General features: G+C 43.3%; 1 protein-coding gene and 1 long non-coding RNA gene across 3 annotated transcripts; one reads left to right on the forward strand and one right to left on the reverse strand.

The window, feature by feature from the left end:
* Positions 1-10,241: 10,241 nt before the first annotated feature.
* BSX (brain specific homeobox) lies at positions 10,242-18,409 on the reverse strand. Its single transcript, XM_055548428.1, has 5 exons — positions 18,276-18,409; positions 16,975-17,146; positions 13,708-14,113; positions 11,557-11,753; positions 10,242-10,538 (listed from the first exon to the last, which is right to left on the reverse strand). The coding sequence occupies exons 3-5, from the start codon at positions 13,967-13,969 to the stop codon at positions 10,299-10,301; spliced, it is 699 nt and encodes a 232-aa protein (XP_055404403.1). The 5' UTR covers positions 13,970-14,113; positions 16,975-17,146; positions 18,276-18,409; the 3' UTR covers positions 10,242-10,298.
* Positions 10,396-13,517, forward strand: LOC129628868 (uncharacterized). Of its 2 annotated transcripts, none has more exons than XR_008702955.1 (2): positions 10,396-11,613; positions 12,426-13,517. It is a non-coding gene; the product is annotated as an uncharacterized LOC129628868 (long non-coding RNA). The 2 variants fall into 2 exon arrangements; XR_008702954.1 differs by having other exon boundaries at positions 10,396-10,834.
* Positions 18,410-27,863: the final 9,454 nt, after the last annotated feature.

Consider the following 27,863-nt stretch of genomic DNA (forward strand, 5'->3'; position numbering starts at 1 on the left):
ATGCGAGAGACAGTGAAGGACAGGGAGCCTGGCGTGCTGCAGTCCATGGGGTCACAAAGAGTCGGGCACCAACTTAACGACTGAACAACAATAATACACATTTCATCTAACTCTCAAGTATTCTACAGGACGACTATAGACTTCTCCCTAATGCTAACTACATTTTCATAACGTCTATTCCTAATGGGTAAAAAACAGAAAGACAAAAAGATACATGATTGCTCCATTCGCTTAGCTGTTTTCCTAGTGAAAAAGGATTTAAAACAATAGCACGAAGTGATGTTTTTTCATTATTGCAGATTTTGTTTATCCAATGTCTCACTCCCATTCTATATCCTTGATTATAAGAAATTTTTTACATTGTCAGACAAAATTTCTGTACTATAAAGGCCAAAAAAGGAGAAATATGTATTCTAAAAAAATGTTCACTTAGATATTCATTCCACTTTTTAAAGCATATGGAAGTAGGATCTCAGAGTAGCTAAAAATCTGATATTCAGAACTGTCCCCTCAACCCACAGCCTCCAGACTAAGTACAGTATTTGTTTCTACTCCCCCTTGCACTTCATTAAGCAAAACCACACATCTTTCTCACAAAGGTACTGAGAAAACACAAAATGTCTCCATTTCCCAGGCAAACATCCATCCAATGGAATGCAAAAGGGCTTGGATAGCAGATTTTTCTTTCCTTCATCAATTTATTCATTCTTTCATCTGTTCATTTTATTTCCCCGTCTGTGTTAAAGATTCCCATTCTTCATGTTTTGTTATTTGATTTTGATTTAGTGGAATAGCTGGAAAGTTGAGGCTTTCCCAAAAGGTTATGAAAATATCACAGTGTGAGATGCAATAAGATGCAAAGTACACAGATTTTTCAGCTCTCTCCACCACGTAATATAGGGCCTCTTTGGGTAAAATGAAGAGAAGAAAAAAGAATTTGGCGGCAAGGTTTATCTCCCCTGCTGCCTCTCTAATGCCTTTTCATTGTACCCTTGCAAACCCGAGCCATGTAAGTAATTAATTTTCAATAAGCTGAATAAATGGTCTTCCACTATTAAGCAACTCTAACAGGTCGAGAGGATTACAATGATGTGACTATCTCAGGCAAATATATTTAGTGACGCCCTGGAAATATCTGATAAGATGTCAGAAATTTTCTTTAATGAGCTTAGAGAGACCCAACCGGATATGGAGGCTGCCAGACTGGCTTTTCAGAGCACCTCTTGTCGCTGGAGTCCCAAGCGTTTGCAAGAGATGCTTAAACTGTAGGTATCCTAAGGGCACAAATTTGACAGTGGGAGAAATAACCTTCAGAAATTTAAAATCCACCAAGTATACCTGTTATCCTTTGAGAAGCTGTTTATACAGGAGAAGGAAGAAGAAAATGAATGTCCAGTGAGTAAAATCCCTGTAGATATCTACACTAAATAATTTGGGCTCCAAATGGACTCTTTCCTCTGTGGCAAATTTGCCTCCTAAATTAATCCTTACACTTTCTTTTTTGCCATCCAGACAATGATCGAAATCACTCTCATGAAACCTGATTGGCCTCACCCCGGATCTCCAACCCGTCACCTGGCAGCAATGTCTTTTCCCATTTCCCCTGCTTCCACACAATGGTGACACTTTGAAGCAGTACCAAGGATGCTGTCTCTACTTAAAATTGATAATCTAGCGTACAAACCTCAAGCACCCATTTTTAATGAAACCTTTAGATGAATATCAAAGAACTATTTGCCATGTCTAATGTTTTAATTAGATTATATTCTCAATTTAACCCATTAAACCTCCTTTGATGATCCCCATATTTAGTGTTTAGCCTCAGATGCACGAGGTAATGAATACTGGACCTTTTGATTTAATGAGAATTTCGGCTCTTCCAGCCTGCGCCTCTTTGTATACCTTTTATTTTGCCAGCTATAGAATTCAGTTAATTGAAGGGGTCTCCTACCATCACACATTAAGGAGTATAAATTAGCATGTCCATTCTGATTGGAAAATGCAAGCAGACAGTTTTGCTTTGATCTGAGGACTGAGCTGAAGAAGGCAGCAGCCCTCTGAAAACGAGCTGATGGCCTTGTTATCAGGGCAAAATGTAGATGCGTTCGTGTGTCACAAAACACTTAATGTCTTAATTGATCACCTTCCAATTCTCCCTGTCCTGTGTGCACCATTCTCTTTGTGAGCCTGCGTGCATGTGTGCGCACATGTATTTGTGTGTCTGTGGCTCTGTTTTGCTGTCTCTATTTATCTTTTCTGTTTCTCTGTTCAGAGATCAGGGACCCAGGTTTCAAATCAATCTGAAACCAAGAAAAATGAAATAACAAATCCTTTCACCTTGAAATTTCTAAGAATATCCTGTAAAACTATTCAGGACCTTTCACAGACAAAGATTCTTAAGGACTAACTAACTTCCAGTACTCTCAAATGGGTAGATCCCAAGCCATTGGTACTACATTACTGAATATGAGGTAAGAGGGGATATTCTGTGCTTTGGCAATGAAGTCAACCTTTTAGTCTGTAGTAATGATAATGCAACTCCTGAATTTAACAAATTCAGTTACATAAAAGAAACATCAACATAAAAGATCAGTACCTCCATTGTAAAAGCCAGAATAAACAAACATTAAATTCAAATTATGAGAAATCTGGATAAATACAGTAGATTGAACACACACACACACACACGTGCCCATGTGCATATCTGTTTCACTCCTTTGGCAAGCTCCCACTAAAATCACAGTAACAGCTTTTTGTTTTTTAATGGCATAAACATATAAGAACAGGGAGAACGGGAAGAGGGATACCAGTAGCAACTTTTTTAAAACTAGAAAGGGGATGAATAGATTGTAAAATAATATTAGTAATTAAAAGCCTCAAAAAATAAGAAATCGTAACCAAGCAATGGGGAAATCCAAGAATCAATCTGATTTACACTACAGAATGCCCCCAAATGCTCAGGAACTGATGAGGTCAATTACCACTGGAAGTAGTGGGGAAAGGGGGTGGGGTGAAATGAAGGACGACTGACCCTCCACCACCCCAGTAAAAGGCTGCTGGACCCTCTGCAGAGGGTAGAACAGTGTCTCAGGAGTGAGAAACGACTTGCTGTTAGGAGGCACCATCCCAATAACAGGGTCAACAGTGAGCACAGGTGTTCTAAATACACAGACCTCTGCTCCTCCTTTGCCACTAGGCTCCCAGAAAGTTAGGCCTTCATCCTACAAGCAGAGATTTGGAAATTCTTCTCTGGGAATCTGACCAGCCCAGCAGAAAAGAGCTAAAGATTCGGACCTCAGAGGTTCTCCAAGTGAAGGAGTCAACCGTGTTATCCTACAAGAGAGCTCACAGCCAGCTGGTCTCACTGGGTATTCAGAGCTTCCTATCAGCTTTCTGTTTCTCCTACTTAAATATGAGCAGACAATCAAGGTTTTCCAAATATCTGAGGATATTATATGGCATACTACTAAAAAGGAGAGGGAAATTAAAGAGATCTTGAGAGTTAGAAAAAGGATAGCTGAAATTAAAAATTCAAAGGTTATAAAGTAAAACTGAAGAATTTTTTTTCAAAAAGCAGAGCAAAAAAGGCAAAAATATAGAAAAGTAGGAGAGAAAGGAATAAGTTTAGAGGATAAATCTGGAAGGTTGAAAAAAAATGAAAATAATAGGAGTTCCATAAAGAACAAATATAGGAAAAAAAAGAGATAAATCATCAAAAAATTAATTCAAGAAATTTTCCCATAATTGAAAAAAAAAGTTTTCATATTGAAAGGGCCTATTGAGCATCTGAAAAAGTGTGTGAAAACAGACCTCCAACACAGGCATATCACTGTAAAATTTCAGCACACTGGCTCCAAAGAGAGGACCCTACAAGTTTCCCAAGAGGAAAACAAATGAGTAACTAAGACAGGATATATCAAGAATCAAAATGGCATTAGACTTCACAGCAGCAACTGGAAGCCAAAACACGATTGAATGATGCCTTCAAAATTATTCAAACGTATTCAAAATGATTTCCAATTGAGAATTCTATACTTACCCAAAATACTAAGAAACTAGAATAAAGATGTTTTTACACAAGAATGATCTCTAAACATTGACCTTTCACTACCAACCAGGAAGCTAGAGGAGCCTGTGCTCCACCAAAATAGAGTAAACCAAGAATGAGGAAGAAAGAGGAAACGAGTGAAATGAAAGGCAGCCACGGGATAAAGGGGAAGAAAGATGCATTAACACAGAATTCAGGGTGGACAGGCTAGAGGCTGTGGGAGAGCCTGGTTCAGGAAAATGAAATGTTAAGAATACACGCACAGGGACTTCCCTGCTGGTTGTGTTTAGGACTCTACACTTCCACTGCCGGGATGCAAGTTTGATCCCTGAACTGGAGTCACAGTCAATTCTTTCTCTCTTAAGAGGATTCCCAAGAATTTGAATTCTAACTTCCCTCTTTACAGAGCATCATGTCTGTTACTAAGGAAGATAACAGAAACCTGGGACAGAAGGGGGCTGGGCTAGGTAAGGGGGAGGAAAAGGAGCATTCTGGATAAAGCATCCCCAGTGACACTTTCTATTTCATCCAGGCTGTCTGATCCTCTCAGTCCACACATGAGGTCAACAACAGAAATTAAGGTGAAGTTATAAAAAACAATTCCTTGGAAAGAGACATAAAATCCCCTTTTTAATGACGATACTGGCACACAAAACTAATACTGACCTTTTGGTACCATATTGCTCCAGCCGATGTCCTCTGGAGTTTAGTATCAAAGACCAAACTGATACCTTCAATGTATGTTGTAGTTCAGTCGCCAAGTGGTGTCCAGCTCTTCAAGACCCCATAGACTACAGCATGCCAGGCCTCCCTGTCCTCAGATGTATGTTGTAATTCATCATCTTTCTCTAGCACGTTTCTTCCAAGATACCACAGTATGTATTTTTATAACTGTTATCTCACATCCCCTCCCATTCTCAACTGATTTACAGGGTACTCTCCCTGTTTTTCAGATATCAAGTAAGAAAAATTTTTAGCAAAGTAATAATTTACAGATGCCAAGTAATCATTAGCAAAAGAAATGATTAGAATTGAAGTCTCTAAGCCATCCAGCTCATGGCCAAATCAGCTATGGTTCCACAATAATACAAAGAGTAGTAAGAGAAAACTGGAACCACTGAGAAAGATTGAAGGCAAAAGTAGAAGGGAGTGGCAGAGGATGAGATGGTAAGACAGCATCACTGACTCAGTGGGCATATATCTGAGCAAACCCTGGGAGACAGTGGAGGACAGGGGAGCCTGAAGGGCTGCAGTCCATGGAGTCGCAGAGAGTCGGACACAACTTGGCAACTGAGCAACAACAAAAATGAAATCACGGAGGGAAGGTTCTCCAGAGTACACACAGGGAATTCTGAGAGAAGGAGAAATCTGTCTTTGGGAGGCAGGATTAAAACTAGAAAATACAACAGAGAGAATCTGAAGAGAAAACATGAAAGTCATTTCAAGTTTTTATCTCCTAAATATTTACTGGAATGCTCTCTGACCTCTACATGTATTAATTCTATAATTTACCAAATTAATAGCCTGTGTGACATGAGGCAAGTCAGTCTCTCTCAGTTGCTTTGTCTGCAATTAAAGGAGATTTAGGCCAAAATTTTTAGAAAACTATGGGGATTTGAAGCAGCTTAGTGTTCTTGCCTGGAGAATCCCAGGGACAGGGAGCCTGGTGGGCTGCCATCTATGGGGTCGCACAGAATCGGACATGACTGAAGCGACATAGCAGCAGCAGCAGACATATCTAGCTCATCCTACTGGACACACAAACATCTTCTAAAACATCCCACCCAGCAAATTGTTATTCCCCTGTGGCTTGGACAAAAAATAGGGCTAAGGGACTCAGTACCTCCTAGGAATGTCAATTTAAGTTTCAGATTGCTCTTAATTAGGTGTACCATAAATTGATCTAAGAATCTGCTAGATAATTTCCAGCTATTTTTTTAAAATTTTACATCTAAAATTACTATGCAAAATCCTTTCCTCCACATAATAGAATGATAATAACCCCTCTGCCACTTTTATCACAATATGAATTAGTGGTAAGATATAATTAAAATTGACTTCTAGTCTTAATTCCACCACTGTCTATTTGACATTGGCCCGTAATTTGTTATATCTGGATTTTAATGTCTTCCTTTATAAAATGAAGGACTTAGATTTTGTCAAATGTCTCTTATAATACGGACAATTCCTTCCTAATTATATTTTTGTCTTTAACCCAAAGGAACATCACTTAGTTTTCACTTACTTTTTAGAGTGAGGTTCTGGGACTTCTTTAATGAATAAACGAATATCCTTTTCTTCTTTTTCTTGTTTTTGTTAACTCTTCTATTTATTTAGAGTGTATGAACTAAAATCTTAGTAAGATGACAAATAATTTTAAATGTTTTGCCTGCCAGCTTCTGATCACACTTTTCTAGTGAAAAGTATTTAGTGTTTTGTGGATTTAGCCTGTTCTACTGATGGTCAACACAATACCTGTCTTATAGAAGTTACTCAAATATCGTTCCAAGATCTACTTCCCTGGAACCACCCATTGGCTCTGGTTCTGCCCTCTCCAGCAGAGCAGACTAGACATGCCCTCGTGATACGTAATCCCTCTGCAGCCACTGAAACACAACTAACACAGCCTCTCCCAACCCTCCCCAAAGCTTTGCTTCTCCAAGCTAAAAAGTTCACACTTCTTTGTTTCCTATATCTTTTACTATCTAGGTTCCTGTATTCATTCCTGGATGAATTTAACCTTTGTCAATATCCTCTTTAAAACGTGATGCCAAGAACATAACATAAATATAATATATTTCATTAGTTTTGCACACACACTGAGCCCAATTCAAGACCAGGAAGTTATTGATTCAATTAAATATGTTTATTGCACGTTTCTCTTAGCACCAGAAAGCATTCTGCTTGCTCTGTGCCTTCATACCTCTTTATCTCTAGTTATCAAATCCATCGATAAAAGCCAGTCCTCTGTCTTTTGAAGTGGTGTCATGGATTTCAATTAATCACTTCTTAGTGCCACTATCAGCTAACACTAGGCTAAGTGACGTATTGTCAATTTCTTGCGTTCTTATGTCATGTGAGTAGAAATATTATTGAGTCCCTCTCTGAGAGGCTATGAAATGCTGTCCATCAGAAACAACATTGAGAACAAATACCGAACAAATTATTTACTACATTTAGGATTACAAGTAGGATGACTTGTCCACCAGGGCTATTTTAAGATGGTTTTGACCCTTCAGAACCAGATCTGTGTATATCTCTCTTTAATATATCATAATGAGCGTGGTTTTGTCAGATCTTCACCACCAAGTGAAACCGAGTTGAAGCAAAAGCCTGGGTAATTCAGACAAAATATCTTTTCAGCCTATGGAGGCTTTGATCAGTATTGAAGGCCAAAAACAAAAAGTACTATCATGTTACATTAAATTGAGACTAAATTGTGTCTATCCTCTATCATCATCACTAACTCGCTGTATATAAAAAGGGGGGAAAAAAGAAAAAGGAAAGAAAATCCTGGAGAACTTTGCTATTGAATTGTTTGCATCAATTTCAGGGAATACTGTATGATGTGGAAATGGTGCCCCAGGTTCTGCTGGTGCTGCAGGTCTGAGCTTTTCCCTTCCCAACTAACCCACCCATCGAGGGAAAGCACAGAGGGAGACCAGGATGAGGCAAAGTGAACATCTTGTGTTGATGCTCATGAATGAAAAAGACAGCTACTTCCTAGCTCCAGGATCCATTCTGCCTCCAGTCAAGCAATGTTGTGCCTATGCTAACAGTGTTTCCTATTTATCTGTCTTTTCAAGGCAAAAAAGTTTTTTAAATGTAGCTATCTGTTACTCTTAGAGCCAAAATAACCCCTGCCATCTTCTTGTGAAGACAAGAGAAGAAAGAAAGAAATGCTTGGTGCTTTGGGGTTTGTGTTAACCATCTAATTTTTTTTTAATTTCCCCCTAAACACAGTATTTCTACTCCCTTCAAAGATTCTCCCCCAAAATCCCTCTTAGGAGTTGCTCTTCCTGGGATTAGAAGAATTTGAGATTTATTTCCCCTTGTGTAATAAATAGGATCTACTTTCTCTTCCCAGTTACCAAGAACATTCTTATTCACAAATTGCTTTCTTTCTATAAACAAGTCTTCCTTAAAGCATTTGTCAAAAACTTGCTTAAAATGGTACCGTCGTTATCTGAACAGGGAGAGAGGAGGAATCTGAACCTAGACTTGCATTTGTAGCACATCTACAAGATCTAAGTAAATGAGAGGGGTGTCCTTACGAAGTGTTAGAAGCAAAATGCCAACCAATGCATTGTTGAAGAAAAAGTGTTTGAGGCAAAGAAGTGATCAAGGAGTCAGAAGAGATTTTCTGTCCTGCTTTGGCGCCTAGCTAGTCCTGATTTCATAGGTAAATCCTTCAACCTTGCCAAGCCTCAATTTCCTTATTTATGAATGGAAAAACAATCCCTTCTTGCCAAGACTCACTGATTGTTAACTGATAAAGAGCATTTGGAAAATCCAGATAGTATATACAATGCTTGTGTTTTTAAAGCAATAGCTTTGCTCCTAAATAATATAGACTGGATACAGGTCTCACTCTGATACTTATCTCTGCTTAAGTTAGTATTTCCCCAAACAAGCTTACTTAAAAAAAAAAAAAAAAAGTCTGCTGCTACATTCATAGAATCATAGAACTTAGACCCAGAGGATCTTTAGGGTTCATCCTCTTATTAGAGAAATAAGGAGCCAAAAATTGTAATTAAATGGAACCCAAGGTCATAGAGCTGTAATTCATGTAATTAACGTTAGTCATTAGGACCCAAGAGTCAGGACTCGACATAGCCTCTTTTCCAGGTTTCCTGGGCTCTTTTACCTAAATACACAACCAGAACGAAAGGAAGGTCGGAAACTGAGGTCGCCTCTGGCACGGGTGCTATATCTGATAAGTGTACTGGGTACGTAGTGTCGTCACACAATTCATTTAGCACATTTCAAACTCCTAATATCAAGAGACCGCTGTCCTTTCAGCATTTGAGAGTCAAAAATACCATCTGCAGAGACCTTTTTCATGTAGGTGGAACCCGAGACTATTAAACGATTCAAAACAGAAAAATCGGCGTTGGGGAGATGGGAATCTGTTAAGTAAAAGTTATTAGCCCTGCTCAGTCCTGCCGAGGACAGGAAATTGCCCAGGGCTGAGCGGAGGGGGCGTGCGCGCAGGAGGTCGCGGTAACAAACGATTCCCGGAAACTCGTGTTTCGTTCCCAGTTTTGCCCGGCGAGCCCTTTATTATCTACAGAGAGTGCAAACCCGGGAAAAGAATAGGAGACCTCCCAGGGGAAAGGAAAGGGGAGCGACGGGTAGGGCCAACCCGATTCCTGCCCCCACCTCAAAAGTCCCCAAAAAAGAGACAGGCACGCCTGGTAGGGGATGCGCATTCTCCTTTAGGCTTCATCTTGCTAAGATTCCCTAAAATGCAATGAGAACGAGCATTTCCATATAGAACCCAAGAGACACTCAGTTTTAAAATATCAATAGCCGGCGGGGTGTGGAAGAGTTGCGGGGCAGGCGCGCAACAAGGTCGGGAGCCGGAATTGCTCGATGGGTTTTATCCGCCCAACTTTCTCGCCTCCCATTACGGGGGCCGGAGTCACCAGAGTGAAGACCGCGGGGGCCTAGGGGACCACAAGCTCGAAAACGGTTCTGGGTGCAGACCCAAGAGATCTTGAGGAGAACCTTGGAGAGAGAGGATGGAAGCGCCGCCCTGAGAAGAGGAGGGAGTCGGGGGAGAGTGGGAGCGTGGCGGCGAGCAGCGCGCGAGTCTGTCCCGGAGTGGATATGAGCGGAACACCCGGTCCCTTACCTGCAGCCCATCGGTCTGCCCAAGGAAGGGCAAGGGGTCCGGTGGAGAGGCCGCAGCGCCTGGACAACGAGCGGGGAAAGGTGGCTGAGGGCGAGGGCCGAGGGGTCTGCAGTCGCGGCAGGGAAGAGGTTCCCGCACCGAATTAGGGCGCCGAGAGCCCAAGCTCCCGTGGGCGCTGCCGAAGGCGCGGGACGCGCGGACAAGCGAAGCAGGCGCACTCTCGCCCCGGCGGCGCGGGCTCTGGCGGGCGGGTGGGCGGGGGAAGGGGGCGGGAGGCCGGGCGCACCGGCCCGCACGGGTTGGAGGGCTAACAGGTGTGTAGCGTTTGTGTTCCCGAAGCCGATCTCCCAGGCCCGCCCCGCCGCGTCCTCCCCGCCTCTCCGGCCCCGCGGCTCAGAGCACGTGCGGCCCTGAGCCCAGCTCCCCCTCGTCCCCAATGTCCACCTCGTCCTCCGGCTCAGTCAGCACGAAGGAGCCGGCAGGCAGGCCCAGCCGAGCCTCGGCGGGTGCGGCCTCGGGGCCGCGGGGGCTGCCCTCGGGGCTCTCGGGCCCATCAGGCGCTTTGGGTTCATCTTGACTTTTCCTCAGCTGCTTTTTATGCTTCATCCGCCGGTTCTGGAACCACGTTTTCACCTGATTCCGGGGAGAAAGACAGAAAAGCACGTCATTCCTTCAGACTCAGCGAAGATAAAAGCGATTGCTGGGGTTTAAGAAAATAGACCTCAACCCACTGACGAATTATCCAGAAGCTATTGACTGTCTCACTCTTGGGTTGGGTCACACCTGAACGGCTCACAAGTTGTCGTCTTAGCTTGAATGGGAACCAGATATCCTAGAGCTCTCAGAAGTAATTGCCCCAAAATAACAACGAGGCTCAATATGGTGTGCTTAGTACATACTAATACTGCTATTAATTAGAACCTCTAACAGTAAGTGCTGCGTGGGTGAGCTTCCTTTCCGTTCAACTCACTCTGACTGTGACATCTAAATACCTTGTCCAGCAAGACTCCTGGACAGGAAGGGGAGAGAAGCAGACTTGCTGCTTCTCATCAGAGAGAAAAAAATCACTGGGGCCTGGCAGGCCTGCGCTTTCACAGCAAGTTGGGTTTCAGAGAACAGAGGAGAGGGAGTGGAGCCAGGCGTTTTGAGGTTGCAGGTGAAAAGCATCTGGAAGAAAATGAAAAAAATTCTCCCACTCAGGACAGGGAAATAGGAAGAAGGCTCATATTTGTGCATGTGTGTGAGAGTGTGTTAGGGAGAGGGTGGATATGAAGACTTGCGGCTGTGAGAAACATTAAGGGGGGGGAACCCTTATGTGGACTTCTCTCGGGTCAAGAACCCTCTTTATTTCTTACTGATTTGCCTCTGACCCGGGCTACTGCCCTGATGGGGAAAGGAGTGGGGGAAGGCGCAGAAATGGTAGTCCTCAAACAGGACATGATCATCGGAATCATTCGAGGGGGTTTTCCTCCGTGTCCGGAACCTGCTCGAGAGATTTTGCTTCAGTGACTCAGACAAGAGATTGGAAGTGTCGGTAGTCTTCCTACGGGTCTTTGGAGAAGTCTAGAATAAAGCGGGAGCTCTGCGGCCCGCCCAGAGGCATTAGGGAGAGGAGCGAGCGGAGAAGGGGCCTCCCCCTCCTCCGGCCCACCTGCGTCTCCGACAGGCTGAGGGCCGTGGCCAGCTCCACCCGCTCCGGCGTGGACAGGTAGCGCTGGATCTCGAATCTCTTCTCCAGGCCCGAGAGCTGCGAGTCCGAGAAAACTGTGCGAGCTTTGCGGCGGCGGCAGTGCTTCCCCGGCAGCTCCGGGTGCTGGGGGTGCGGGAACAGCGCAGGGACCGGCACCCCTGCGGAGAGAAGAGCGGTCAAGTGGGCAGAGAGCGCCCGCCCCACTCCCACCCTAGTTCCCCGGCAGCCCCTCCGCCTCGCGCCCCCACCGGTCCCGCCCCACGTCCCCAAAGCTTCTCCTAGGAATCGCAGGGCAGGGGGGAACAAATTGCAAGAATAGCGCTTGGAGATCTTTATCAGAAAGGCCATTTATAAATACAAACAGTAAACGGTAAGTAAAACGGAAAAGAAAATTATCAAATAGATCCGGAGGTCTTTGAAAATGTCCTCTTGGAGAAAAACTTCTGGTCGCGCCTACCAAAATATTCTTGCAAACGTCGAGTGGTCCAGCAGCTATTTCTCCCCACCCGCCCCCACCCGATCCTTCCAGTCTTCTCTGGACACTCAGTGACAATCAGTGATGTCCTGGGGCTGATGGAAGCAGTGAATGTGATCCTGCTTCACAACCTTACTTAAAAAGCACCTTTCTCTTCACTGAGCCGCCCCGGTTCTCCCGCCTGCAACCAAAGGGAATAGACGAACAGTCAGATGCAAGTAAAGCTCCTGAGCGAAAACGGAGCGGTAATTTCCGTCTCGCACGTTTCCTGTCAGTTTCGGGGAAGCGCTGGGGACCCCGCTCTCTGATCTGGTTCTCATTCTTTTTCTCATTCTTTCCCTCCAACCCCACGCAGAAGAATTGAAGCGCCTTGCCTCGGGACACGTCTTGAGTCTTTCCTGACCCTCGCAGGCTTTACCGTGTCTGAGACGCGCCAAGCGGACCAGCCGCCACAGACATCAATATCGACTGATTCCAGAGAGAAAAAGCAGAAACAGAAAACAAGTAGTTCCTGTATCTCGGGCTTTGTCCACTATTTTCTATTTGCGGGAAACATGGGTGCAGCGCTAAAGAGCTGTCTCCGGCCCGTGGTGAAGCAAAAACCAAAAGGCGAGCTCGGACGCAAGTTTTAAAATTGCCCCTCCAACCCAGTGCCCCTAAGTCTGGGTTTTACCGCTTCACAAACGCTTTAACTTTTGTCGTGGATTCCAGCGCCCACATTTCACAGACTGTCTCCCGTCTTTCCAGACCCCACCCCGACCGGGATTGTTTTTCCCGCTACGCTCTGCATCTGGACTCAACGAATCAACGAATTCGGGCTGTAATGAAGAGGCCGGAAAAGAAAGTGTGAATGTAGGCTTTCGGAGAGAAGCAGAAGAAAACCTGGGTATTTCCCCCACATATCCCTGTCCCAGCCAGACTTTGCTGGTCTCTGCTCTTTGCCATGCCTCGGAAATCAAATTACTTCGGCTGGGGCTCCAGAGACGCCAGCAACTGGGGCAGGGGAGGGCAGCCCAGCCCTAGACTGTGAATTAAATGATGGGTGTTGGAAGTGAAGAGGGTTAACGAACAGCCTCCTCTCACTCTCTTTTTTCTTACCTTTTCTCCCATATTCAGGCCAGTCCAAACCTTCAGTCCTTACAATATCCCAAACCCTCCTTTACTTCTAAACCCCTGAAGTATCTGCGAATGCTCAGCACCTGGAAGGAGAGAGCTGGCCCCACTGGAGACTTTTGAGCTGAAAAGTTGAGTTCCCTTCCATGGGGTGGGATAGTCAGGGGTTCCCCTCAGAGTGAAAGAGATAGCGATGGGGACAGAGATGGACCAAAGTGACCAAGACCAAGAAAAAGGAAACCGAACACTGTGCATCAAGAATATCACCCAAACCTACAGCCACTTCTTGGCTAGGCATGTTTCCTTCATAATAAAAAGTACAGTTACCACCCTGGGTTGGCATGCCTCAAGGGAGCTCCCTGTGTTCTCAGCTGTATCCCCAACATTCTTTCCCTGTTACTTAGAGAAGGAGGTCGCCAAGCCAGGCCCAGGCAGCTCTGGCCTTTCCTCCACTCCATCACAGGCTCAGAGTCTGCTGGAAGACCTGTTATTGCTCCCCATTCCTTGAGACCCCTGTTACTTACCCGAGGTGGTGAGGAAATAAGGGTGGTGGTGGTCTCCCTTATGTAGTGGGTGATGGGGGTGAGGAGCCAGGAGGGTGGGTGTGGGCATGAGTGGGTAGCCATAGTCTAGCAGAGGCACCCGGGAGGCCAGAGTGCTGGTGAAATGGTCAGGGGCCACCTCTCTCAGCGGCTTGGGCTTGTGTAGCAGGATATCCTCGATGAAGAAGGACGTGGGCCTCTGAGATGATGCCGGGTGTAGAGGGGAGGTGAAGTTGAGATTCATCTTGAACCGAGCGCCTGCCACAGGGCGAGGGCCGGGGACGAAGTGTAGGAAGCAGGCGGCGTCTCACCAAGCCTGGTCGAGAGCCAACCACCCTCGAGCTCGGATCCCTGATGCTCTCTTCTCGGCCTCGGGCTACCCCCGGAGCTGGAGAGGCGAGAAGATAAGCTCCTGGGTAGATTGGGTCTACGTGTAGGAGAATTGGCAGCTTGGAGAGGGGAGCCGGGAGAGCCAATGGCAAGGCTGCCAGAGGCAGAGGGGAGGGTGCGGTGGGCGCGGGGCGGAGCGGGGCGGGGCGGGGAGCTGTCCGCGGTGCTGAATGCGACCGGCCAGGCCCGGAAAGAGAGGAACAGAGAGAACTGGATTCTTGCTCTTACCAGGTTTCTGGACCTCGATTTCTGCCTGGCCACTGCAGGAGCTGCCTAGCTCCCAGTCGTCTTTTAAAGAAAGCGAAAGAGAAAAGGTTTCTACGTCGGACAAACTCCTCTTTAGAGAGCAGAGGGCATTTAAAGGGCCCTGAAGCAACAGGAATAAAGTATGTACTTCAGCTTTGGGGTCTGGGCACTTTAGAACAATGGTTGCAGAAGGGGATGAGAAGAAGTGAGGAGAGAGCCTATACCTGCTGACCCAACTTAAGTTGATGGCTAAGGGATGACTGCATTGTGGAGGTAAATAAATGATCATAACATTATTTACCTCAGTTTTAGAGGGTGGTGTGAGGAAAGTTATATCTACATTAGTCAAGTAATCTGATCTGTATAAATATGTCCAGAACTACCTCTTAATGCCAGCCTCCTCCTCCTCTCAAATTTCCACTACTTTCTCATTCCACTCACATGACTTGCTATTTCTACTATACCATCACTTGTCAACCAACCCTAGCCTGAAAAATAATTGTACTGTGTTTTTGTCTCCCATTCCCTTTTGCAACCTTTCTTTTCATTTTCCTCCCTCCCAATCTTTTGGGTGTTTTTTTTTTTTTTCTGTTTGTCTTTTTCTAAACTGTCACATTTATTTCCCTGGAGTCAATTTGCTAAAATTAAGGTGATCATCTACAACACAGCAGGGGTAATTTCAGCTCACATCTCCGAAAATTGCTCTAATTATTGATGTTAAACTCAGGGAAATTAAAAGAAGCCACTTCTCTTCCATCTCTCCATTTTTAAGCTCTAATTTGTTGAAATCTAGTCATCATCACAATTCCAATCACTACTGCTAATAGTAAAAGTGTTTTAATAGAGACTGAGTCCACACAACCCATGCTATTAGATAATTAGAGGAGGTGTTAGAAAGCCAAGTGCTAATCCTTGGGCGCACGGGTAGGATTTCCATCTGATCTAGCAGGTAGAACAAATTAATTACCAGAATCAATTAGGCCCCAAACTACAGCACTCCAGGAAGTGGGAGCGTCGTATTCCATACGGATGAACTGGGAAATGGTAAATAGATGAGGAGAGTGAGAGGAAGGAGAAAGAAGGGGGAAATAACTTTAAAATAAGATCTTGGAAAGTAAGCCTCTAAATGAAGTCAGAACTCATGTCCTGGAGCCTGAAATATGATCTTTTTAAAGTTTATAATGGTAAGAACTGAAAACCCCAAACAGGTAGTATCAGTGAGGGAATACAGCAGACTTCTGGGAGTCAATGCTTGGTCTTAGCTCTGGTCCAGGGGAAGACAAATTCGTGAAGAGGTAGTGGGGGTGACAGGCCACACTTGACGCACATCTACCAGCTCCCAGTGAGAGCTGAGGCATTTTGTCTACTGAGACTCTAGAGGCAGAGTGGCCATTGAGGGAATGGTGCATATACAAACAGCAGTAGCCACTGTAAAGAGCCTTTGGGTCTGCACACCTACACTACATCCCTACACGGAGCAGACTCGCATCCACCCTTGAGGGTGAGATTTCAGCTTCACCTGGGGGCGGGGACTAACTTCAGCCTCAGAAACGACAAGATTTCTGAAAGTCCCTTGGGAGTAGAGGCAGTAAAACACTCTGTTGGATAGCAGTTACCTTGGAGCCAAGGTGCTGCAAACCCTGTCTCAGAATTCAACCTTACACCTCTCCTGGGATGTTTGCAGGATCCAAAGAGGGAAGGGAGAGGGCGAGGTGCGCAGCCTGCTAAGTCCTTACTGCCTCCTTACTTTATATACTTTTATTTCATACTCCCTGTTCTCCCTCCAAGCTAAGGCTATCTCCCCAGGCCCTGCCCATGCTCCCCTCTCTCTATTGCTCACACCGGACCTGCCTGCCCAAGAGCCCAGCCCCATGGAGAAGCACTTGAAGGCCTTTTCCCCAGGAGTCCAGCCCTCCCTCCTCTGCCTCCGCAGAACCTGGGAACCTGGGAAATGACAGATGGAGGGAGGAAACTGGACAGCTCTGAGAAAGGGCAGGACCTCCAAGACTGCCAGAGTTTTCCTTGCCTTTCCCCTTTCAGCAGTGCTGGGAAGCAAAGCTCTGTGGCTGAGAGAGTGGACCCACTGTCCACACTAATGCAGGCCCCTGGAGGCTCAGAGGTGGAAATTGGGGATCGGAAGTGGAGGCCGAGAGAGGGATTCCTCCATCATCACCCCTTTCCATTAAGGATACACCTTTCTCCCAGGGTGCTCAGGTAATCTCAGCTGGGACCCCACTAGGGGCTGTGGGGCCTGAGTCCAGTATGAGGGCAGGCTGTCCTGGCAGGGCTTGTCCCACGAAAGTTCCTTTTTCCTCTTAGATAGTTATTACAACCCAGACTCTTGGAAAATTGGGAGGTGAAGAAAGCTGACAAATTTCTCTGTGATGCTGGGGCTCTGGTCTGACCCATCCTACTTCCCAGGTTGGGTGAAGGAGGCCCCCTGAGGTGCCCAGCCCCTTCTTGAGATTAAATTTTGGGGTAAGGCTCAGGGTGGGCTTCCCAGGTGACTCAATGGTAAAGAATCCACCTTCCAATGCAAGAGACACAGATTCAACCCCTAGGTGGGGAAGATCCCCTGGAGAAGGGAATGGCCACTCACTCCAGCATTCTTACCTGGAGAATTCCATGGACAGAGGAGCCTGACAGGCTACAGTCCATGGGATTGTGAAAGAATCGGATAGGGCTGAGCGACTGAGCCTGCCTGCATGATGAAGGCTCTCGTCTGAAGGAAGAGGCATTCCAGAGTCAACAGGCCTCCCTCTCCCCTCCTCTCCCACCAGTCTACCTAAGGAGAAAAGTAGTCATATACTTACATAGCTTGCAAGTTGGCCCTTAAAAGCAGAGATATTTCATTGCCTACATTATCTCCAAAGTCCAGACCAGCATCATCTAATTACAGTATAATGCAAACCACATAAGTAATTTAAAATTTTCTATCAGTCACATTTGAAAAGTAGAAAGAGAGAGGTAAAATAGTCATGTATTTCATTTAACCCCAATATATAAAAAATATTATTATTCAACATGTAATCAGTATGGGTATCATTGAGTTTTTTTGCATTCCTTTCTTTATACTAAATCTTCAAAATCCAGGGTGTATTTTATACTTGGTGCACATCTCTGTTTACAGTTCAGACTAGCCACATTTCAAGTTCTCACTAAACACGTATGGCTAGTGGTTACCTACTGAACAGTGCACACTTAGTTAATTGCCGTAATTCCTTTTGCCCTTTTCCAATGTAGGTATTCACAAACAGAAAATGGAAAGAAGCTGTTGAAGCCAGCCTCCAACATTCTCAATGCTTGCCTTTCATCCATCTATGATATTCTATTATTGTGAGCATTCATTGAGCATCTACCGTCTGAGAGGGTACTCCCTACCCATCTTTGCAAGCTTTCCCCAAGCCTTAGGAGATTAAAGAAATGCACTCACATTAATTTTTTTATTCTCGTTTGACCAAAATTGATCTACCCAGAGTCAGCAGGCTGTAATTGTATGCCAGGCTGACATATACATTCAGATCCTATTTACTATCTGAGCAAAAAAATAAAGATCAAAAAAATCCCCACCCTGCCCCTGTTCAACCCACAAGACCTGATCAAGCTCCTGTTTATGGCTTCAGCTGAAGAATTATTAATCTAAAGAGAGAGAATGCATGTTTCTCAGGGAGCTAATAATTAAAAAGTCCTTCTTTCTTTCATGTCAGCCTCATCTAAAACTGTCATCTGAACTGAGACTTGGTTTCCCGAAAAGATAACCCTACTGATGATCAAAGGAAGAGACTGGTTCCATTAGTCAAGATGCCTATACCGTGGCCTTCAAAATAGAGAGAAACGTATTTTAGAAGGATCTGAGTAACACACTTTACTCATAACATTTTGTATTATATTGCTTGTTGTCTGTTTCAACTTACCTTCTATCTGAGTACTTTATTTTAAGCACTACCAAAGTGGATGACATGCCGAGAAAAAGAACAAGAGTCACCGAATGCTTCCTGCAAATGTATCTTCAAATAATGCTTTTACACTGAAAATTAGGATGTGAACTCTTATGAGAACACACTCAAGGATAGGGTATTTAAATCATAGTATTCCTAACCTAAGGAGAAATAACTACATCCAGTTTGCTCATTGAGGATAAAATCTGAAGAGAAAAACTTCCATTTCTCTCTTGAAGTTTTCTATGCTGACTTTGGCCTCTCAATTCAAAACAAGCTTCACAAAGTGACAAGAAAAAAAAAACACCTGACGTTAAAGGTTTGAAATGTGAGCTATTACACGTCATTTCTTAATCCTCTAAGAAGTATACAGTAGAATAAGAATGAGGTTTGAATAAGTTTCTTATTAGTATTCCACCATTTTCTCATCAAAACCCCCAAAGACATCAAGACCCCAAAACTAAGTATATTACCAGAGGGGAAAAAACCTAATAAGCTTACAAAATGCCTTTTAAGTATTCTTTTCTTCCATTCTAAACCATGTAAATTCTATGTCAGATTTAAAACTTAGCACCTTGGGGCCCCTGGGTCAGATATCCTCAATATGAGGATTAGGAGAATATGTTGCCTCACCAGTTTAAGGACAACGCCCCTTGTCAGCTCGGAAGCAGTTATGGAACGAGAACGACGCCCCTTTTCCCTAGGCAACATAATTCTCCTAAAAGAAAAGGGGGGAATGAAAGAGTCATTTCCTAGGCAGGTTGATAAGGAGTCTAGGGGTCCCCAAGGAGAGAGGGGTCTGGAATTCTCAAGGAGGAAGAAAGGACAAACTTTTTTTCTTTCTCCACATTCCTTAGGATTATATAACAATAATGTATCCTGCCTGAGGACAGTCTTTGGATTAAACCTTCTGGCTAATTCTGTTATCTTAAAATGTAAATTATGGGAGTAGGTCTGATGAGGTCTTTACAACCTCCAGACATTCTTTGGATTATATAACTTCATTGTTAACACTAGCAAGCGGGTACTCTTTCTGCAAGCGGGTACTCTTTCTGCCCCCTTCTGATGCCTATGTCAGAAGCTTTCTCTATCTCCTTTATACTTTAATAAAACTTTATTACACACACAAAAAAATAAATAAAATAAAATAAAACTTAGCACCTACTAGCACAATGTACTTTAAACAACAATACAAAATTAGTATGCATAGTTTCAAAAATAATGAGTTGCTACCATAATACTTACTATGTGATTTTCTAATATCAGAGATTATAAGATCCTTTCAAACTCTATCACTGGGTACAGAAATTTGTAAACATTTTCCAAAAGGACTATGTTCATAGAACTAAATATTGAGTATGTTTTTTTTAAATGCTGGATTGTTTATATTTTGTTTGAGAATATTGTTCATGAAGCAAACTGATTTTTATTCTTTAAACTCATTAACAATGCAATCAAGTTAGGTGGACCAAAAACATGGGAGGTACAAATGTCACTGTAAGAGAACAATATTGGGTTTGTCCCCCAATAACCAAGACAGTACATAATCTTAAAAGAAAGCAGAAGGAAAAGTATTGGGGAAGTTTTTTTAAACTTAAAATAGGAAAAATCATTCTGTGTATAACATAAAAACTTGGAAGTAATAGAATAAAACATTGATAAAAATTAATTTTTAAAAATTCTGCATGACAAAAATTATCATAAGCAAAGGAAAAAGACAAGAAACTGGGAGAAAGTATTTGCAATTTGTATCCCAGACACAAGGATAATTTCTTATATATAAAAAGCTCCTACAAATCAATTTTAAAAAATCAAGAGTACAATTTAAGGGCTTTCCCTGGTGGCCCAGTGGTAAGAACTCCACCTTCCCAGTGCTGGAGCCCCGGGTTTTGATCCCCGGTCAGGGAACTGGATCCTCCATGCTAGGATGAGGAATTCACGTGCTGCAACCAAAGACCAGGCATGCTACAACTAAGACCCAGCACAACCAATTTACCATTTATAAATAAATAAATAAAAATAAATATTGTTTTTAAAAAACAGTACAATTTAAAAACGGGCATAGGATAGAAAGAGATCACCTAAAAGAAAATATAAATAAATGGCTGTCAAGCATTTTAAAAGATGCTAATAATGATAACTACCAAAAATAAGACTAATGAAAGAGAACAGTGAGACATTAACCTGTTGAATAAAAAAATTTTTTAAATCTAATTACTCATTCTGTTGGCAAGGCTGTGCAGGAAAGAATCACTCTCTTATATTGATGCAAAGAATGCAAATTTGTACAATCTCTATGGAGAACAACTTGGTAATATATGTCAAAATTACAAATGCACATTGAAATTTATCCAACAGATATGATTTGCGCAGCACGGCTAAATTATACAAACCCAGAACAAAAGGAACTCCAGGAGGTATTAGCATTAGTTGCCTTCAGGGACTGAGGTGCCAGGGACTTCATGGGAAGTAGGTTTCTCCCTAAATGCCCTTTTGTATTTTTTCTGTAAGAATCATATGAATGTAATATTCATTCAAAAATAATTTTAAGATTAAAATATAAAAGAAAAAAAAGTTATTATACTTCAACCCCAGAATGTTCCAGTCAAAATTCACTCTATTATTTTTATTATGATTTTAGCTTTTCTCTGTAAGTTACTGGACCCAAATTAGTACGCTGTTGTGTTTAATTGATATTTGCCTATAAGGGACTTTAAACTTTAATTCCTTAGTAAAAGTTCTTCAAGTCTTTATTGCCATATAAAATATGTGATTTCAAAAAGTTGATCACACACTTCACTTTCATCCAGAAATTAGGAATAATATGGATTTAGTCACTTCAAGTCTTTGAAGAATGCTTTTTAACTATTTCAATGATGACATTATGGATCATGAGGTGAATTTCTTGCATTTATATTATTTATCATACATTTGGCTCTGCCTTCTCATTTGAGTATCACAGCTCTTCCTTTTTACATACTAAGAAATGGAAGATCACGTAGGTAGAGCCGCTCAGCTTTGTACACCAGGACTTGAACTCAGGTTTATCTGACCCCAGGGTCCATACTCTGTTCATTGCAACCACATTACTACGGACAAGCAAAACAATAATAGACGCTGCCTGTTTCCCATCTGGAATGGAGCTTGAAACTACTGCCCTTGATTTAAGAGGACAGTCTCCCCAGTTCTTCTCATTGGAGGATTTATAAGTCCTCCAATTTATAACTTTATAAAATTTATAAAATTCATATCATGATCTGTAATAACCAGAACTTAAAATAACAGAAAGGTTGTTTTAAAGTTTTAACTTTGCAATATGAATACACACACACACACACACGCTTCAGGATGATGGGAGCAGTATACATTGCCAGTTGAAAATCGAGCAGGGTTAGAGTCAAGCAGACTAAGAGTAGAGATCTGGCTCCATCACCTTTCCATACTAGGTGTATGATCATGGACATTTTGTTTAATTCCTCTCAGCCCTATTGTTCTCAGTAGTAAAATGGAGACTATTTAAGGTAATATATATGTGTCAATTATATCTCAAATTTTTGGGGGGTTGGGGGTATACCACTCAGCTTGCAGGATCTTAGTTCCCTGACCAGGGATCCAACCAGAGCCCTGGAAGTAAAAGCACCAAGTCCTAACCACTGGACTGCCAGGGAATTTCTTATATCTAAAATGTTAAAAGATAATATATGTCATGCATTTTGCTCAGTGCTTGGTAAGCATTAACACAGTTAATGCTTAGTAAGTGGCCCTGCTACGGGTGCTTCTGCTGGTGATAGAGACGGAGGTGATGGTGGTGGTAGTGGTGTTGGTGGCCCAACTAACTGATAAAAGCAAGCCCAAATGATCAATATCACAGACACGAGTCATTAATGAATCTGACACCATGTTGCTACACAAAAGCAGGCTTATATAATTGCAGAAAGAGTTTTTTGTCAAGGAAAAAAAAAAAAAGAATATATTGAGAAGGTGGAGTCATCTCTTGGATCCAAGTAGGGAATAGCTATTTAGCTCTAGAAGATACTTTGAAGATGATTTTAAGAAAGATGACAACTTCTTATTGGATGGCTGCATTATTCATGTTCCCTACTTTCCCCCAGACAGAGTTCAAAAACATTAATTTAGAAAATAATATCAAGGACTTCCCTGAAGGTCCAGTGGTTAAGAATCTGCCTTACAAAGCAGGGGACATTGATCTGCTTCCACTTTTTCCTCATCTGTTTGCCATGAAGTGATGGGACTGGATGCCAAGATCTTAGTTTTTTGAATGTTGAGTTTTAAGCCAGCTTTTTCACTCTCCTCTTTTGCACTCTGAGGTCTTAGCCTCACAAAGCTTGATTATTATTTTTTTTTTTTTTTACAAAGCTTGATTATTAAAACTTGCTTCCATCTGTCTCTTTCAGGAAGGTTCATCCATATCACCTCCCATCTACATAGGAAATATCCATCCAAATCTAGATCCAGTTCAGACCCTTGTCCCTGAGAAAACTATCCCTGTCCACAGCACTCAGTCACCATAGTATTAGCAGATGTTCTACTCACTGTGCTTTTAGAATAGGCTAATTACAACATTGATATGTTTTATCTCTTTTCATGGCCATGTTCTGTTTCTCCAACTAGACTATTTGTTATTTTTTCTATAGGAAAAATATTCAAATCATTCAAGGTGAAAAACCATAAAAGTTATGAAGTGAAAAATCTCCCCATCCCACTCTTCCAACTTTAAGAAGCTTAGTTACTCTATCTGCGAAGTGGGGATAATGTCACTTACCTCAGAGACCCATTGTAGGACTATTTTATGAGGAAAATATGCAAAAGATCTTTCAAAGCTGTCCAGCAGCATGAAAATGCTAATTATTATTAAGGATAATAGATTAGAGCACTTACACTCTGATAGCATTGTATTGTTGTTGTTGTTTAGTTGCTAAGTTCCCCCCAGACTGTAGCGCACCAGGCTCCTCTGTCCATGGGATTTTCCAGGCAAGAGTACTGGAGTGGATTGCCATTTCCTCCTCCAGGGGATCTTCCCCACCCAGGGATCGAACTCACAGTCTCCTGCATTGCAGATAATCTCCTGCATCACAGCCAGGTTCTTTACTACTGAGCCACAACAGAAGCCCAACAAATGTTTATTAGTCACTTTCTGTGGATGTCGGCCATGATAATAGTAGCTTGTGAAGTGAAAGTTGCTCAATCGTGTCTGACTCTTTGCAGCCCCATGGACTATACAATCCATACAATTCTCCAGGCAAGAATACGGGAGTGGGTAGACTATCCTTTCTCCAGAGGATCTTCCTGACCCAGGAATTGAACCGGAGTCTCCTGCATAGCAGGAGGATTCTTTACCAACTAAGTTATCAGGGAAGCCCAGCAGTAGCTTGCTGCTGCTGCTGCTGCTGCTGCTAAGTCGCTTCAGTCATGTCCGACTCTGTGCAACCCCATAGACAGCAGCCCACCAGGCTCCGCCGTCCCTGGGATTCTCCAGGCAAGAACACTGGAATGGGTTACCATTTCCTTCTACAATGCATGAAATTGAAAAGTGAAAGTGAAGACGCTCAGTCGTGTCTGACTCTTAGGGACCCCATGGACTGCAGCCTACCAGGCTCCTCTGTCCATGGGATTTTCCAAGCAAGAGTCCTGGAGTGGGGTGCCATTGCCCTCTCCAAGCAGTAGCTTAGAAAATGTAAATACAACATCATCTGCTTTTAAGACTTTCAAACCTCATGATATTGGCATGATCTTAAATACTAATAGTCTCTGTGTCCCTCTTCTGTCACTCCCTCCAATCCTTTCTTCACTAGCCAATGTGATGATTCAAAAGTACAAATCTGATTGTTAGTCCATGCTTAAAATCCTTTGGCAGTAGGTTAAGTTACCCTCTCTGCCAGGAACATTCATTGCTCTTGCCACCTCTCATTCTGGCGCTGGGTTCCAGTTTTCAGCTAAAACAAATCACTTCCTCCAGGAAGCTTTCCCCTGATGCCCCCAGGTGGATTGGTGCCCTGCCCTTGTGCTACCATACTTCTGACATCATCATAGTTTTCTCACTACATTGCAACTGCCTCTTTAATCATTTGTCTCCCTCTCTAGGGGCTTCCCTTGTGGCTCAGTCAGTAAAGAATCTGCCTGCAATGCAGGAGATCGCCTGTAATGCAGGAGACCCTGGTTCAATTCCTGGGTGGGGAAGATCCCCTGGAGAAGGAAATGGCAACCCGCTCCAGTATTCTTGCCTGGGGAATCCCATGGACCCCAGGGAAGCCTGGTGGTCTACAGTCCCTGGGGTCGCAAAGAGTCAGACACCACCTAGCGACTAAACCACCATCACTCCCTCTCTAAACTGTAAACTCCACAGAAAGGAGGACCAATGATCTTTCAAGCATCAAGTTCAATGTCTGGCACATAGTACGGTCTCAACTATTGAGTAAGTGAATAAATAAGCGCATAGGTGAAAGAGCCATTCAGATGATCAAGCCTGGAAGATTTTTCTTGGCTTGGGAAAGAAGTGTTTTCCACTGTGTATAAAATGGCATGAAAGTCAATCAATGCCTGGTCACCTTTCCAATTCACTATCAAATGGGGCACAGAGCCGACCTGGCAATCAGATAATAAGCTATGGGGAGGGCGGTGGTTGCTATGACAACCTGTAAGCTTATTAAATACCTCAAATCTCTGGTGCAAGAAGGGGCTGGTGGTTTGCAGATTCAAGGAGGTTCAAGATCTGCAGGCTCCAACCACCTGGTCCAAATAGTTCATCATGTTTTTTAGAATTCTAAGGCTGGTAGAAACTTAGAGATTTCTTTTTATTTCTGGTTATGTCCTGCAGCATGTGGGAATCTTAGTTTCCCAACTGGGGGTCAAACCATCACCCCCCGCACTGGAAGCACAGAGTCTTAACAACTAGACTGCCAAGAAGTCCCAGATTTCTTCTTTTTGTAGTCCTTGTTTTACACATCAGTTCCAGAGAAGGTAAGTGATTTGCCCAAAGTCACAGCAAACTGTTGGCGGAGCTGAAGCTAGGAAACCTGATCTCTCCACATCCGGTGAAGGGTTAGTGTTTTGTGACTCCCAGAGTTGTTGAGCCCTTTGACCAATGTATCAGTCACAGGAGGGTATACAGAATTTCTCATTAAGTTTTTTATTCTCTCAAAACCAATTACTTTTTGAATTGTTATCATATCAGTTACACAACCAGGTGCTGCAGGAAACTTTCTAATGCAAGGTTCTTGGCCCTCATTTGCTGGGAAATGGGGAAACTGATTTTTTTTTTATGGCACCAAAGTACCACCCCACAGATTACTTGCTGTCTACAGACAAGGAACTATAACTCTAGATTGGTGAAATCAGGCGGTCAACTCTTCAAATCAGTGATCAATTTTAACATCCCTAATGGTGGGACAACTAGACATTACCTGTGTCCTTGCTGTGATGTCCTGCCAAATGCTTAACCTGAATTCAATCAGGTTTAGATCTGACTTTAAGTTTCAGAAAATACAAAAGGACCCAAAGGTAAGCTAAACCATACTGCATAGAAGAAGTGAGATAAATCCAGGCGATTCAGCATTCCATGGGACAATTCCCCATTTCCTTCAACAAAACAATGCCATGAGGAAAATAAAAATAAAATGAGGACTGAAAACTTAAGACACAAACACGATGTGTGGTCCTTGATTAGATCCTGCTTTGAACATACCAAGCATAAAAAACTCTTTTAGAATAATGGAAAAAGGTAACTAAGTCTTGGAGACCAGGGCAGGGAAGAAGAAATAAATATGACAAAAGGCTAATAACCAGTAAAATTTAGTGAGCAATATATGGAAATTCCTTATAGTTTTCTTTGTTCTAGTTGTTGAAAATTTCCATAATAAAAAGAAAGAAGAGCAAAAATACCATTCAACCATAAAAAGAAAGTTAGACAACAGTAAAAGTTGTGTATGCTGAGTATTCAGTGTCCAGAAAGCATCACAGAAACATAGACCAAAAGCTATCTAGGAGTCCTCTAGACTCCTGGGGGCGGGGGGGGGGGGGAATAAATCTCTTGGCCTGAGGTAGTCAAGGAATACTTCCTGGAGGAGGTGGGACTTTGGATGACTGAAACTGAAACATACAAGAAGGTCAGTAATCCTAGCATAACCAAGACAATGGCGAGTTTAAAGACACATGCACCGCCACTCTCCTCCCACTGTGGGCTACAGGCGGGGTGCTGGCAAGTCTAATCCTCAGAGGTGCCAAGCCCTATTGCCTAATTTGATATTAAAAGTCCATACACAGTTGGTCCACAGAGTAAGCCAGAGCCAGACCTCCTGCTGTGCACCGCCGTGGGCCCCTAGCCGAATAATCAAAGCTAATTACAAACACAAAGGGATGCTCATTTGCAAAGAAATGACCTCCAGCTACTTGTTGCACCAGCCAGAGGTCAGCTCGGCCCAACCCAATTAGTGCTTTCCCGAGAGATTCCCAGGGTGTCCTCGCCCATCCAACCAGCAGGTCCCGCTGAAGCCCCGGCCAAACCACCCAGAAGCCTTTGAAAGCCAGAGGGGCATATTTTCTCTGAAGCTCAATGCCAACTGGTTTTACCAACCCTTATCCCTTAAGAACAAACTCAGTGAAGCCGCATCAAGCAAAACAACAGGCGACTGGATGATGCTGCCATTTAAATGCTCTGACTAATGCAGTTTCTGATTTCCCTTCCAAATTAAATGCATTTCACTCGGTACGTTTTCAACAGACGTTACTCATCTGCCCGATTAATGAGTTGCTGTGAAAGCTACTTCGCGAGCAATTTAAAACAAAAGCACCTCAACGTGACCGCGGCCCCGCTTCCCCTTCTCTCTCCGTCCTCGCCTCCCTTTCTCCCTCTCCCTCCCCAGGGCAAATGCACCGCCGCCTGAAGACGGGAAGCTGGAGTCGGTGAGGGTTCTCTTCTGTGTCACTACGCTACATTAGGAATAAAACCTTCCACTTAAACACTTAAATGAAAACATCGAGAAACTAATTTACTATTTGCAATCACATGATTTAAGCCGAAGCTGCCTTAATTTCCTTCCCATTTCGCTTCATATTCAATGTGAGCGCACACTAGATTGGTCTATGAAAAGGCTGTCTTCAAATCACAACACTTAAGACCTCTTTCATTTTCTTTTTGATTAAATAATTGAAATTCCTGTCAGGGCCTGCACTTTACCGATGCACAGATTTGGTGTGTGAGGATAAAGACCATTTTTTCTTTGCTGCCTGGCTCTTAAAAGCCAGCAGGCTTTACTTCATTAAGGGGCTGATAAAATGGACCCACGCTATTCACCCATTTCGCAGAAATTTCCTGTACCCATTAAGTGATTGTTTGAGACAAACTGTGAAACGCATCTCCTCTCATTTAACCATCCTCATTCATCCGGGAGGCTTCCCTTCTGGTACAGAGAGCTCAGCTTCTGCCATGCCAACTTCATCCATTAGGAAAATAAAAACAAAAGCCCATGTGTATAGGTACATATGGACACAAAACACAAAAACCAAAGTGAAATAAGGCACAGAAAATTTCATTTGCTTAAACTAAAG

The sequence above is a fragment of the Bubalus kerabau genome, chromosome 15 (genome assembly GCF_029407905.1).
Source record: "Bubalus kerabau isolate K-KA32 ecotype Philippines breed swamp buffalo chromosome 15, PCC_UOA_SB_1v2, whole genome shotgun sequence".
In the NCBI taxonomy this organism is placed as follows: domain Eukaryota; kingdom Metazoa; phylum Chordata; class Mammalia; order Artiodactyla; family Bovidae; genus Bubalus; species Bubalus kerabau.